Source organism: Capricornis sumatraensis, chromosome 3 (genome assembly GCF_032405125.1).
Source record: "Capricornis sumatraensis isolate serow.1 chromosome 3, serow.2, whole genome shotgun sequence".
Taxonomy (NCBI): domain Eukaryota; kingdom Metazoa; phylum Chordata; class Mammalia; order Artiodactyla; family Bovidae; genus Capricornis; species Capricornis sumatraensis.
This window is the reverse complement of record NC_091071.1, coordinates 14,640,341-14,654,211: the sequence shown is the minus strand read 5'-3', so window position 1 is coordinate 14,654,211 and position 13,871 is coordinate 14,640,341. Positions and strand designations below refer to the sequence as shown.

Here is a 13,871-nt window from a genome sequence, read left to right as displayed (position 1 = left end):
CTCTGTACCGCCCACCAGGCTCAGAGGTGGAACCTGGGTCCCAGGAGTGGATGAGATCAGAGACAGAACTGGATGGAGTCCGAGCTCATGTCCAGAACTAAGCAGAAGCAGAGCCAGCTCAGGGGAAATGGTATTACTGATTCCCCCTCCCTCTGAGCCCACTGGGTGTCTCCACACTTTCTTGCTTCCCAAAATAGCCCTTCCAGGGATGTCTGCCAGGGGCAACTCCCCCCCCCCCCCCGAGGCTCACAGGGTCCAGTACTCACCCTCTGACCAAGGCACACGGGTCTGCCTTGCCTTGCCGAATCTGTAAGCTCTGTCCCTACTCCCTCGCAGATATGGAAAGGAGTGTCAATATTGGAGGGTGATATCTCAGATGGGGAGACAGGGGATGTAGAGGAGGAGGGAAGAGGAGAAAAAAATGATTGGGGGAGGGGACAGGAAGAGGTGACAAAAAAGAGAAACTGCCTCCACTGCATGAAGAGTCTTGGTCACTCATGAAAATGTAGGTCACCCCCAAATGCCTTTCTGTAGCAGTTAGGCAAGTAATACAAATGAAACACACTGATTCAGGGATACAGGGAGCAGTGTGGACTGTCCATGTCCCAGGCAGACATTACTCGGCCCTGTCAATAGCTGTTGCTGGAGAGAACCAGTGTTGCTGAATTTTCTGATCCTCTCCCCTCTCCCCAAACCAGATATCTAGATTGTGATGTGAAATCTCCCGATTTAAATGTTGGCTCATGGGGATTCCCTGGCGGTCCAATGATTAGGACTTCCTGCTTTCCCTGCTGAGGGCATGGGTTCGATCCCTGGTCAGGGAACTAAGATCCCTCAAGCTGCAAAAGTGTGCATATGTGTACACACACACACAAAAAGTTGGCTCAATAGTTCACACACACACACACACACACACAAAAACACACCATGAAGGCCAAAGCTAACGTGTTTGCCGTCTCTGCCCTGAACACTGGTGACATGCCTGGGCATTATCACTGCCTCCCTCCCAGCTCAGGGCACAGTGAATGCTGAATAAACCCCAATTCCTGTTTCCAAGGTCCGGTCTGCCTCCCTGCTCCAGGCAGAACGTTTCTACAACTGAGAGGATGGAGCGCAGGGCTACTTACATTAAAGTGAGAACCAGCTTCAGTTGACAGAAAGGGATTTTACAAACAGATCCCCCTCCCATGTCCATCTCCTCCATGAACCTCACGACCAGCTGCACCTACAATTTTGCAGAGAACAGAATCCAGCTTTGAGGAAGCTGAAGCCTCAAGGTCACGAGTAAGAGAAAAACAGGAGCTGATCATAACATCCATTTATTGAGTGCTTACTATGGATGTGCCCCGCTCAGGCCTCTCGCTCAAACCCTGGCTTGTGCTCTTTGAAATGCTGTCGGCAACAGGGAACATTCCAGAACCCTTCCCTTCATCACAGACCCAGATTGAGGAGGCAAGTGGCATCCATTAGATGCACCTTCATGAAGACTCTTAGACTCGCTGCAGGTGACGCCCTTTCTCCAGCGCCAGCACTGGGTTCGAGTCCATCTCCTTCATGACACCACACTACCCCGGGGCTTGGGGCTATCTCCCTCATTTCTGTAACCTTCAGGAGGAGGCAAAAAGTGCGCTGGTGTGATGCCTGCAGACTGACACCCCCAGTGACAGGGTGCTCGGCTGGAAGCAGAGTTGGCAGCCGAGTTTTGCCGAGTTACCTCCTTGACCCAGGTGTTTCAAGTCAGTGATCCCATGGGAGCTTACTATCGTCCTGGGAGGCAACCATCACCCTCAGTTTTACAAATGAAGAAACTGAAGCTCAGAAGAGGCAGACTTGTCCAAGGTCGTGCAGTTAGGAAGAGATACTCTGTGCTAGAAGCTCACATCCCTTCCCTTTGGCCCTTATTCTCTGTGGTACAGTTCTACAAGCACCGAGCTGCTAAGAGGCAAGATTTCGGGACAAGGCACCAGAGGCATGGGTCTCATGATTCCTTGGGGCAGGCACTAGGCCTCCCCCAACCTCAAAAGGGCTACGTTCTGTGCCCCTCCCAGGAATACTGCCGGCTACAAGGAGGAGAGCAGAGCCCCACAGCTTAGCCTCTGCTCTGGGCGCACATTCTGCTGTGCTTCGAGAAGCCTCCCTCTGGCTCCCATAGACTGTTTTACCAACAGAAACACATTTGTTTACATAGGCAGCCCACCCCAGTGGTCAGACTACAGTGCTGTGCGCAGTCCCCAGTGTCTGGGCACACTAGATTGTCATCATTTCCTCCTCTTTGACGGGTCAGAGAAAGAACCTGGGAAACCTTTGAGGGAAGAGGCTAAAGGAGAGGAAGGGGCAGATGACCAACCTCTGGTCTTTTGCCCCCGCCTAGAAATGCCACCAAGCTTCCTGGTCTGTTGCTTTGGTCCTGGGCCCCACCAGCTTCACTTTGTAGACAGCTGTCTTTCAAAGGGATCATACACCCCTGAGCTCACCTAATGGTCCCCAGTTCAACCTCTCTGAGCCCTGTGCTAGGACACACCCTTCCTTCTGGTCCCCTCTGGGGGTGAGGCCCTCCCTGACCTCCTTCTTCTCCACTGTCTTCCTCACGGGGGTTTGCCTGGCATCTGGCCCCATTCTCCTGAGCGGAGGGGGCCACAACTCCTGTGTAATTCGCCCCCTCACTCCCTGGACCTGTGAAGGGATCTGATCAGCGGCTGCCAAAGGTGCTTTGCATCTTAAAGCAACCTGGCCAGTTCAGTCCATCCCCAAACTCTCCCTCCCGCTCGAGTCCCATCTTCAGGGCCTCAGAGAACATGCCCAACCCCACTTTTCTGTCCCAATTCCTCCAGCCTGGGCTTCCCTGATTCAGCCCACACATCAGCAGCCCCAGAGGAGCAGAAGAGGCCTGCTGAGAAATTCTGGTCCCCTCAGTCTCCTGAAGGACTGCACCAAAGTCAGAACTGAAGTTTGGGCTGCAACTTAAGCCAGGGGTGTTGGCAGGGGCTGCCACCCTGGTGCGTCCGCTGTGCTGGCCCAGGTATGGAGCTGGGGGCAAAGGCCTTGCCCCCAGCAGACAGAGGGCTTCTCTCCGCGGTGCACCACCCGGTGGATGAGCAGGGGAGAGCTCTGGCGGAAGCTCCTGTCACACTGGCTCAAAGCCCAAGGTTTCTGGCCCAGGAGTGTTTGTGCGGCAGCAGATTTGAACTGTCTACAAAACTCTTGCTGCAGCTGAGTTTGGTGCACTTGTTTCTTGCCTGTGTGCGAGCACTGTATTTAAGAAGCTTGGATTTGTGGGAGAGGTTTTGCCACATTCTGGGCAGGCGTGGGGTCGTTCACTCACATGGACTTGCTGGTGCTTGGTGAACTGGGTGCGCTCTTTAAAGCCACGCCCACACTCAGGACACTTGAAGGGTCACTCTCCACTGTAGGTGAGTCGGTGCCTTAGGCAGTCGGATCTGTGGGTGAAGTTCTTGCTCCTCCTCCGCGTGCGATCGCTGGTGCTTGAGCAGATAAGAGCTGCACCCAAAGCGGTCACCACACCAGACACAGAGGCAGGGCTTCTCACAGGTGTGGGAGCGCTGGTGCTGCGCCAGGTTGGAACTGAGGCTGAAGCGCTTGCCGCAGTCCCCCGCAGCTGTAGGGCTTCTCCCACGTGCGCGTGCGCTGGTGCTGGATGAGGCTGAAGCTAACACAGGAAGTCTTGCCACATTCGGCACAACTGTCAGGCTTCTCGCCCATGTGGCCCCGCTGGTGTCCGAGCTGCGGACAATAACAGGCTCCTCGCACTCCAGACACTTATGAGGCCGGAGGCCTGAGTGAGAGTGACGGTGTTGCCTGAGGTTAGAGCTCAGGCTGAAGCAACAGTCACACTGGGGACAGGGGGACGGTTTCTCGCCGGTGTGTACCCCGTGCTGCTTAACCAGATCTGAGCCCCGTCGGAAGCTTTTGCTACACTGGAGACAGCAGTAGGGTTTATCACCGCCGTGGCTGCTTTGGTGGATTGAGATCGGGGAGGTAGTCAATCCACACTGCTGGCACTCGAAGGCTCCAGGGACCGCAGAAGAGTTGGTCTTGGCAGGAGTTTCTTTCTCCCCAGGGCCAGAGACTGACCTACCTAGGTACCGCAGGCCCAGCATCATTTCCCAGGCGGCCGGCTGCCCCGGCGACACCAAGGGCCGCTTGCGTGAAACAACTCCGCAAACAAAAGCGGACCTTGGGATTTCCTGGGATCCAGACAACCGGTTCCCCCGCTGCGCGGCGCCGTCGGAGTCCTCCCTTGCCGTTTCTGGAGCCCGCGACTCCATAGCCGGAAGAGCGTCCCGTTTCCTAGATACCAATCACTCAACTCACAAGCACAACCAGAACTGAAGACTCTCGGGACCCAGGAATCCGGCACCGGAAACGGAAATGTCCACTAGCTCGTGCCATTCTAGGAAGTGGCAGCAAACGGTCTCTGTGGGTTTAACCCTCTCGTTCACCTGGCGGTGCAAGTGGTCCCATCTGCAGGCGCTATCAGGAACTTGACACTTTCCTTTTGGCTCGAGGTTCAGACCCCATCGGCGCAGACTTCAGTGCCCCGGCCACGGCTGGGGGGCGGCAAAGCGAGCTGTCGTTGCCAAGGACACGCTGGGGGCGGAGTAGACACGTCACCTGGAGTAGCACCTGACTGAGACTCCAAGGTCGGAGGTACTGGTCCACCTGAGGCCCTTTAGTTTCCCATCGATCCTAAGCTAGACGTTTTAAACTTGGCGCAGACTACATATCCCAGCATGCACCGCAAGCGCCTCTAGGTTTCTCACAACGATTAGATAACCACTACTCTCCACATTTTTTTCTGCGACTGTGCAAGTCAGAGCACCAGGATCGAGAACTACAACTTCCAACCTGCAGAACAGCGGCGGCGCTATTTAAAAAGCGTCAGAGAGGCGGTGCCTGGCCACGCCCCTCTTTTCCAGTTCCGCTCCCTTGGACGAGCTGCGAGGAGAGGGGCGGAGCCTTAGGCCTGAGCCAAGATGGCGGCTGCGAAGTCAACCCCCACGGACTCGCTCTCGTTCTGCCTCGCGCAGCTCACGGCGGCGGCCGGGGAGGGTCTAGGTGGGGGAAAGGACACAGCTACCAGCGAGACACCCTTGGGCCGTGCGCTCTTAGCCCTCCGTACGCGCCACGTCAAGGCAGCCGGGGGAATAGAGCGCTTCCGGGCACGCGGCGGGCTCCGCCCCCTTCTCGCGCTGCTACGGCGAGCGGCTGCAGCGGGTCCCGCCCCGTCCCAGGGTGGCGCAGGCTCCGCCCCCTCGTCGGTCGAGTCAGCGGCTTCTTCTGGCCCCGCCCCTTCGCCGGGCTCCGCCCCCTCTTCTGCGTCACCAGCGACACCCTCGCCACCAGCGCGCCTGCGCAAGACGCTGGACTTGGCGCTCAGCATCCTAGCCAACTGCTGTACTGAAGGGGCGTGCCGAGCTGAAGTGCGCAGACTCGGAGGCATTCTCCCATTGGGTAAGTGCTCCGCCCTCACTTCCTAGAACGTTTCCACCCATACCTCTGTCTGGACCTGGGCGGAGTCTCGAGTTCTTTGTGCTGCAACCTGAAGGATTGTGGTTTAGGACGGCGCAGCGCCCTCAGTTTTCTTGTTGTCGAGATACGTGACGTCACTTATCTTTCTAGAAATTATATGCTAGCCCTCCTAGATCCGATAATTACAGCTAATTACCTGAGTATTGCTTAAGGATCACCTTTCTCGCATCTGGGCTCAGTTCAGTTCAGTTCAGTCGCTCAGTCGTGTCCGACTCTGCGACCCCATGAATCGCAGCACCCCAGACCTCCCTGTCCATCACCAACTCCTGGAGTTCACTCAGACTCACATCCATCGAGTCAGTGATGCCATTCAGCCATCTCATCCTCGGTCATCCCCTTCTCCTGCCCCCAGTCCCTCCCAGCATCAGAGTCTTTTCCAATGAGTCAACTCTTCCCATGAGGTGGCCAAAGTACTGGAGTTTTCAGCTTTAGCATCATTCCCTCCAAAGAAATCCCAGGGCTGATCTCCTTTAGAATGGACTGGTTGGATCTCCTTGCAGTCCAAGGGACTCTCAAGAGTCTTCTCCAACACCATAGTTCAAAAGCATCAATTCTTCGGCGCTCAGCTTTCTTCACAGTCCAACTCTCACATCCATACATGACTACTGGAAAAACCATAGCCTTGACTAGACGGACCTTAGTCGTCAAAGTAATGTCTCTGCTTTTGAATATGCTATCTAGGTTGGTCATAACTTTTCTTCCAAGGAGTAAGCGTCTTTTAATTTCATGGCTGCAGTCACCATCTGCAGTGATTTTGGAGCCCCAAAAAATAAAGTCTGACGCTGTTTCCCCATCTATTTCCCATGAAGTGATAATGGAGGCCAAGAGGTTATTTGGTGACTTTGAAATGATTCTTAGTCTTCATGTTCATAGCAGGCACTCAGTGCCTGCTGTGTCTAGCCTTGTGCAGAGCTCTGAAATCCCATTTGATGAGCTAGACTTCAGGTGTAGTGCTTCAGAAAGTGGGCTCTGCAGTGAGCTAGACCCATCAGAGACTAGGATTATAAAATGGGGTAATAGTAACTACCTTAAAAAATTGGAATAGGGAGAAAATAAAATACAAAGACGGAGCACAGATACTCAATTGGTACTCCCAGTTATTAAAAACTAGCACGTTAAGAACAAATCCTGGAAATCCCTGGTGGTCTAATGGTTAGGACTTGGTGCTTTCACTGCTGGGACCCAGGTTCCATACCTGGTCGGAACTGCAAGCCTCCAGGCACAGCCAAAAACTAGAACAAATCCTAAGCCAGTGTTATAACTACAAATGGAATGTAACCTTTAAAATTTGGGAATCACTATACTGAACTGAACTGAACTGATATTGTACATCTGTAACTTATACAGTGTACATTTGTAACTTATACAATAGTGCTTCTCAGGTGGCTCAGTGGTAAAGACTCTGCCTCCCAAATGCGGGAGATGTGTGTTCAATCCCTAGGCCCGGAAAATCCCCTGGAGGAGGAACTAGCCACCCACTCTAGTATTCTTGCCTGGAAAATCCCATGCACAGAGGAGCCTGTCAGGCTGCAGTCCCTGGGGTCACAAGGAGTCAGACACAACTGAGCAGCAGAGCACACAACTTATATAATATTGTGCATTATCTTCATTTCAGTTTTTCAAATAAGAACAAACCCAGAAGATAGCAAGCTTTTCTGTTTACCGGCTAAATTGGCGCCTTCTAGTGGCAACATTGTGAACACAGCGTTCTTCTTCATTGCCTGCCAGCTATAAACTTAGGCCTATTTTTATGAAATCTTTATTTTTTTTGATAAAGTAAAACATTATTTTCAGTTTTCATAAAATGTATCTGGACCATAATGTATTTGACAAGGGGCCTGGCACATTAAGTCCTCAATAAATACACATTTTGTTGTTAGTGTATAACCCCCATCATTCATTCACTGTTCTGTACTTTGAATATCTCCTGAATCCATGCCACTGCTTTGCCTTCTTCCATCACATGCCCAGAGACTGTGCTGGGCTGTGCTGGTATCTGGGTCAGCCCATCTTCTTGCTGTTGCGACAGCTTCTGGGTTGCTCCCTCTGCCTTACCGTTTCCCCCTGTAATCCATTCTCCTCATGACTGCCAGTTTAGGTCATGTCATGTCCATTCTTAGAACTCTGTATGGCTCCCAGTGCCCTCACATTCAAGTCCTCATCTCTTGACCTGACAAGGCGCTTTGTGAAGTCATAACATAAACACTAGATCTCATTTTTGGGCCTTTGCAAAGGGTGCTGCCAAACCCGAAATGTCCCTTAACACTCCCATCCACCATCCACCTAGAAAACACCTACCTATCGAACCTTCCAGATCCCGCAAGTGTTAGGCCTATTCTGGAGGCCTTCCCTGACTCTCTGAGGCCACATTCTTTTAAAAAAAATTTACTTATTTTAATTGGAGGCTGATTACTTTACAGTATTGTAGTGGTTTTTGCCATACATTGACATGAATCAGCCATGGATGTACATGCGTCCCCCATCCTGAACCCCCCTCCCACCTCCCTCCCCATCCCATCCCTCAGGGTCATCCCAGTGCACCGGCCCTGAGCTCCCTGTCCTGAGGCCACATTCTTGAGGTGATTAAGGAGAGAGACAAGAAGGAGTAGAACCCTCAAGAGGCCAAACTCTCTTGCAGTGACTATTCTTCAGTGTGTGAAGACAGACAGCATCCAGAACCGAACCGCCCGTGCTTTGGGGAACTTAGCCATGGAACCTGAGAGCTGCGGGGACATCCACTGTGCTGGTGAGCAGGCTTTGAGGGTGGAGCCAGCTGGGGCTTGGGGATGAAAGAAGGGATGGGGGGGCGGGGGTCTGTCCTCACTCACCCTCCATCTCCTCCCTCACCCCAAGGTGCTGTTCCCCTGCTCGTGGAGAGCCTGACGGCCTGCCAGGACTCCCAGTGCCGCCAGAGTGTGGTCCGTGCCCTCCGCAACCTGGCGGACTCACCCCAGCACCGCCTGGCCCTGGCCCAGCAGGGAGCGGTGCGCCCACTGGCTGAACTTCTGGCTGCAGCGCCAGATCCGGCACTGACCTTGGCCTTGGTCCGTGCCCTCCTGGAGCTGAGTCGAGGCTGCTCCCGGGCCTGTGCTGAGCAGCTCAGTCTGGGTGGGGGACTCGGCCCACTGGTCGGCCTGGCCTCCCATCCCAAAAGAGCCGTGCGTGAGGCTACCATCTTGATCCTCGCCAACTTGTGTGCCCAGGGCCTGGTGCGGCCTGCCCTGGGCAATGCTGGGGGCGTGGAGGTGCTGTTGGGTGAACTCCGGCGGCGCCGGGGCCTCAACGGGGCAAGCCCAGCCTCCCAGCAGCCCCTGGTGCGGGCTGTGTGTCTGCTGTGCCGGGAGGCTATCAACCGGGCCCGGCTGCGAGATGCTGGGGGGTTGGAGCTGTTGATGGGCTTGCTGCAGGATCCCCGTGCCAGCGCCTGGCACCCTCGTGTGGTGGCTGCCCTTGTGGGCTTCTTGTATGATACAGGGGCCCTGGGCCGGCTTCAAGCTCTGGGATTGGTACCTCTCCTGGCTGGGCAGCTGTGTGGTGAGGCTGGTGATGAGGAAGAAGAGGGAAGAGAAGCTGCTTCCTGGGACTTTCCTGAGGAGAGGACCCCAGAGCGGGCAGAGGCCGGAAGCTTCCGAAGCCTCCAGTGAGTTCCCACCTGATGCTATGGGGTGAGGCCTCTTCACTACCCTCACTCACCCTGCTCCCACCCATTCTGTCTTTGTAAGACTTTGATTCTGACTCCTAATACCTTGTTCTCACTGAACATGGCTGCCTTCCAGACCCCAAATACACCTCTTCTCTCTTGGAGCCACCTTTGTTTGACCTTGGCTCTCTGCAGATGGCACAGTGATAAACAACCCACCTGCCAGTGCAAGAGATGCAAGAGACCTGGGTTCAATCCCTGGGTCAGGAAGATCCCCTGGAGGAGGGCGTAGCCAACCACTCCAGTATTCTCACCTGGAGAATCCCATGGACAGAGGAGCCTGGCAGGCTGTGGCCCATAGTGTCGCAAAGAGACACGACTGAAGGGACTTAGCCTGCGTGCGTGCATGCCTGCGTGCTGGGCCTCTTTGGTTACTGTTCCTTGTGCCCAGGGCACTCCTCTGAGATGCCTTGATTAGATCTTATATTCATGGGGACTTGATTTAAAACATCGGCTCTTTCCTTACCACCTGGAAAGCTCAGCCCCCCACCCTGTGTTTCTATTCCCTTTTATTTTTTCTCCACGCATATCACTTCACACCACGCTGAACAGAAACTCCAGAAGGTCTTGATCTTTTTTTGCTTTTGCTTCTCTGTAGTACCTGAAACGCGTTTAGCATACACTAGCCAATAGGCAGTCAGGAATTGCTGGATGGGGGCTGGGTGGGTGGGTGTTGGGATTCCCTTTTTCCCCTGTCCCCCTCAGGCTGCCTTCTCTTCTGGCCTCAGTCACCTCTTGGAGTACCGCTCGTTTGACCTGCTCCCTCCCCTCGGCTCTAGGTTCCATATCCTTTCTCCCCACTGCAGGTCCTGGCTGATCTCCGAGGGTTATGCTGCAGGCCCGGGAGACATCTCTCCCGACTGGTCCCCGGAGTGCTGTCCGCCGCCGCCAGAACCGGCAGATCTGACCAGCCCCACCTCGCTGCGGACGCCCCGCGCCCTGCGCCCGCCTGGCCGCAGCCCCACCGCCTCTGCCGCCGAGGAGCCCTGGGGCCGCGAGGGGCCGGCGCTGCTGTTGCTGTCGCGCTTCTCCCAGGCTCCCGACCCCAGCGGGGCGCTGGTGACCGGCCCGGCCCTGTGCGGCCTGCTGGCCTACGTGACGGGCGCGCCGGGCCCGCCGAGCCCCCGCGCGCTGCGCATCCTGGCGCGGCTCACCTGCAACCCCGCCTGCCTGGAGGCCTTCGTGCGCAGCTACGGGGCGGCGCTACTGCGCGCCTGGCTGGTGCTCGGCGTCGCCCCCGACGACTGGCCGGCGCTGCGCACCCGGCCAGCCCGCCGCAGCCAGCACCAGCACCGGGAGCTGGGTGGGTCCTGCGTGGGTCCTGCGCCCTTCTCACCCTTCCCCTCCCACTGCGCCTCACCTGCTCTCTCACCGCCATCCCTGGGAACAACAGCCACCAAGTGGCGGCCGGGAAGGATTCTCTTCTCCATTGCCCCCACACATAGTTCTTCAATCTCTGACTGTGTAATGGGGCCCAGGGACCCCAGCACCAGGCTTGGCCCAAACAGTTTAGAATCTGCCTCTCCTTCCTCAGTCTCTTCTCATTTCCCCGTATTCCTAAATTCTGCACTGTCCTTGACTCCACTGGGAGTCAAGCACCACGTCTTCCCAGGCTCACATCCTCTGAAAGTCCCCTTCCAAGCCTGCCAGGGACTGCCCAGTCCTCTGTGTCCTGTTTTGGCCCTTGAGGACCCAGAATCATTCCCTGACCATCCCACTTCCTGTTCTGGCCCTTAACCTTCCAGTTCCTCGTGTTGGGTGGCCATCCCTCCAGGGCCTGCGGTCATCACCCTCTGCCTTGCCCTGAGGTCACCCCCTCCTTCCTCTCGGGGACCCAGGGGCCTCTCTTGCCCACCCCTACCCCCACCCCAGCTGCCAACCTGACCTGCTCCGCCCGCCCGCGCAGGTGAAATGCTGCTGCAGAACCTGACAGTGCAAGCTGAGTCGCCCTTCGGAGTGGGGGCCCTCACCCACCTGCTGCTCTCTGGGAGCCCGGAGGACCGTGTGGCCTGCGCCCTGACCCTGCCCTTCATCTGTCGGTGAGGGAGACGTGGGCACCTCGCAGGGGCAGGGGGCGCAAGATTGCTGTTCTCCAGCGCTGCCCTTTTCCAGCTTCTCAAGATTCTCTTTTTCCCTCAAAGGAAGCCCTCTCTGTGGCGGCGGCTACTTCTGGACCAGGGCGGCCTTCGGCTCCTCCTCTCGGCGCTTACCCGACCCGCTCCGCACCCGCTCTTCCTCTTTTTTGCCGCAGATTCCCTTTCCTGCCTCCAAGGCCTGGTGTCTCCCACGGGGAGCCCCGCTGTCCTACCTGCAATCCCCTTGGACCTAGACCCACCCTCCCCTTGCCTCTATGAACCTTTGCTGGGCCCAGCCCCCATGCCAGCTCCCGACCTCCACTTCCTGCTGGACTCAGGCCTCCGGCTCCCTGCCCAGCGAGCCGCCTCAGCCACTGCCTCCCCCTTCTTCCGGGCCCTGCTGGCTGGCAGCTTTGCCGAAGCCCAGATGGACCTAGTGCCCCTCCGAGGCCTGTCGCCCAGCGCGGCCTGGCCCATTCTGCATCACCTGCATGGCTGCCGGGGCTGTGGGGCCGCCCTGGGGCCTGTCCCTCCGCCAGGCCAGCCCCTGCTGGGCTCCAAAGCCGAGGAGGCTCTGGAAGCCGCTGGCCGTTTCCTGCTGCCAGGGCTGGAGGAGGAGCTGGAAGAAGCTGTGGGCCGCATCCACCTGGGACCCCAGGGTGGCCCAGAGTCAGTGGGGGAGGTGTTCCGCCTGGGCCGGCCACGGCTGGCTGCCCACTGCGCACGCTGGACCCTGGGGCCGGGGCAGTGCCCCCGGAAGCGGGCCCTGGCTCTGGTGGGGCTTGTGGAAGCAGCCGGCGAGGAGGCTGGGCCCCTGACCGAGGCCTTACTGGCTGTGGTGATGGGGGTGGAATCGGGGGGCAAAGGTCCCAACCTAGACTGATGTACCCTGGGAGGAGACCCAGGGATGAGTTAGCTAGGAGGAGGTCTCTCTCAACGAGAGGAGGCTGAGCAGAAGGAGTCACTGTTGAGGGCCCATGAGAGGATGGACCTGGAGCCCGGGTGTCTGAAGACTCAGGAGTGAGAAGCCAAGGCCAGGGTCTGGGCATGGGGCCCTTGAGGTGGAGAACAGCCTAGGGCCCCAGGCACCTGGCCTGGCCCAGCTTTATGGAGTTGAAATTAAAAGCCTTGGAGTCGGCTCCCTCTGTTGTGTGGTGTCTCTGCTTCCTTTCCTGTGGGAGTACCTGCACGTCTTAACCCATCCAGCAGGGTTGTGTCCAGGTGTCTGTGTCTCAGTGGGCTTCCCTGGCGGCGCAGTGGTAAAGAAACTGCTGCTCCTGCAGGAGACGCAGGTTCAGTCCTGGGGTCTGGAAGATCCCCTGGAGAAGGAAATGAGAGCCCACTCCAGTGTTCTTGCCTGGGAAATCCCATGGACAGAGGACCCTGGTGGAGCTTGTAGAGAGTCAGACATGACTTAGCAATTAAACAACAACAATTGTGTCTCAGTACAGACCACCCCTGGCATGCAGGAGTTTAATAAGTAACAATGTGCAGGTTCCTGGAACCCTGGGATATGCTGCAGTTGCCAGGCTGCTCCTGAGGATGTGGTTTTGGGCCCCAGGGGAAGCCTGCTTCCTGCTCAGGCTACTTCATTGCTCAGACAGCCACACAGCTGGACACAGACCTGGATCAGGGCTGAGGGGATGTGTGGGTGGGGATGGATGTCCAAGACCTTGGCACTATCGTTTCATCACCCATCACCTATCGTGGACCTTCTGTCTCTGGGTCCATTCTCATCTCTTGGACCAAGTGTCCTGCTGTTCTGAGGGAAGACCTATTGTGTTCTTCAAGTCCCTGAGGCCACTAGTCATGCCCAGAGGGAGCTGGAACCCTAGGCTGGCATTGCTTTGCCCAGGCAGGGTCTCCATCAACCTGGCTCCCAGATCATTGACCACTTAGGTGGCGTTGACCCCTGACTTTGAGGACAGGGCCTGGACTGGGGGTGTCCACTAACTTCTGGGAAGCCAACGGGGCCCCTTGCTGCCTCTGAGAGTATCCAGGTCTTTGTTCTCATGATGTCCTTTACAATCACCCAGAGAGCTTTTTTTTTAATGGAATATATAAATATTTATTTAAGGACTTACTCATTTCTCTTTCCAGCTTTTCTTTCTTTCTTTCTTTTTGGCTGCCTGGCACGGCTCGTGGGATCTCAGTTCCCTGACGAGAGGTCCAATCTGTGCCCCCTGCAGCGGAAGCTTGGAGTCCTAACCACTGGACCACCAGGGAATTTCCCAGAAAACTTTTTTAAAAGTGCTGATGCCCGGGCCCTTTCTAACTGAATTGGACTGAGGGGAGAGTGCCTTGGGCATCAGTATTTTTTTTTATTTAATTAGTGGATAATTGCTTTACAATGCTGTGTTGGTTTCTGCCATACAACGCATATCAGCCATAAGGATATGTATGTCCTCTCCTTTCCAGCGGAGCCCCCTCCCCCGGCATCTATTTTTTTTAAAGCCCCTGAGTTGCCATTCCAGTGCTCAGTCGACCTGTGTCTGAGTTGAGACCCACAGTCTGTCTGCTCCACTGCTGTGTCTGTCCACACCTAT

General features: G+C 56.2%; 2 protein-coding genes across 2 annotated transcripts; one reads left to right on the top strand and one right to left on the bottom strand.

The window, feature by feature from the left end:
* Window positions 1-3,190: 3,190 nt before the first annotated feature.
* KRBOX5 (KRAB box domain containing 5) lies at window positions 3,191-4,286 on the bottom strand. Its single transcript, XM_068968377.1, is given in 4 exon segments — window positions 3,191-3,455; window positions 3,457-3,611; window positions 3,613-3,737; window positions 3,740-4,286. Coding segments are annotated over 4 exon segments (1,092 nt in total).
* A 688-nt stretch (window positions 4,287-4,974) lies between these two features.
* ARMC5 (armadillo repeat containing 5) lies at window positions 4,975-12,329 on the top strand. The gene is made up of 6 exons (XM_068968598.1): window positions 4,975-5,472; window positions 8,189-8,296; window positions 8,404-9,190; window positions 10,057-10,553; window positions 11,157-11,289; window positions 11,392-12,329. The coding sequence occupies exons 1-6, from the start codon at window positions 4,995-4,997 to the stop codon at window positions 12,206-12,208; spliced, it is 2,820 nt and encodes a 939-aa protein (XP_068824699.1). The 5' UTR covers window positions 4,975-4,994; the 3' UTR covers window positions 12,209-12,329.
* Window positions 12,330-13,871: the final 1,542 nt, after the last annotated feature.

Bases quoted from the DNA above. Each gene is read 5' to 3' on its own strand.
- ARMC5 (XM_068968598.1), top strand. From the start codon at position 4,995: ATGGCGGCTGCGAAGTCAACCCCCACGGACTCGCTCTCGTTCTGCCTC. The intron at 8,297-8,403 runs GTGAGCAGGCTT...CCTCACCCCAAG, and splicing joins CGGGGACATCCACTGTGCTG to GTGCTGTTCCCCTGCTCGTG. The intron at 10,554-11,156 runs GTGGGTCCTGCG...CCGCCCGCGCAG, and splicing joins GCACCAGCACCGGGAGCTGG to GTGAAATGCTGCTGCAGAAC.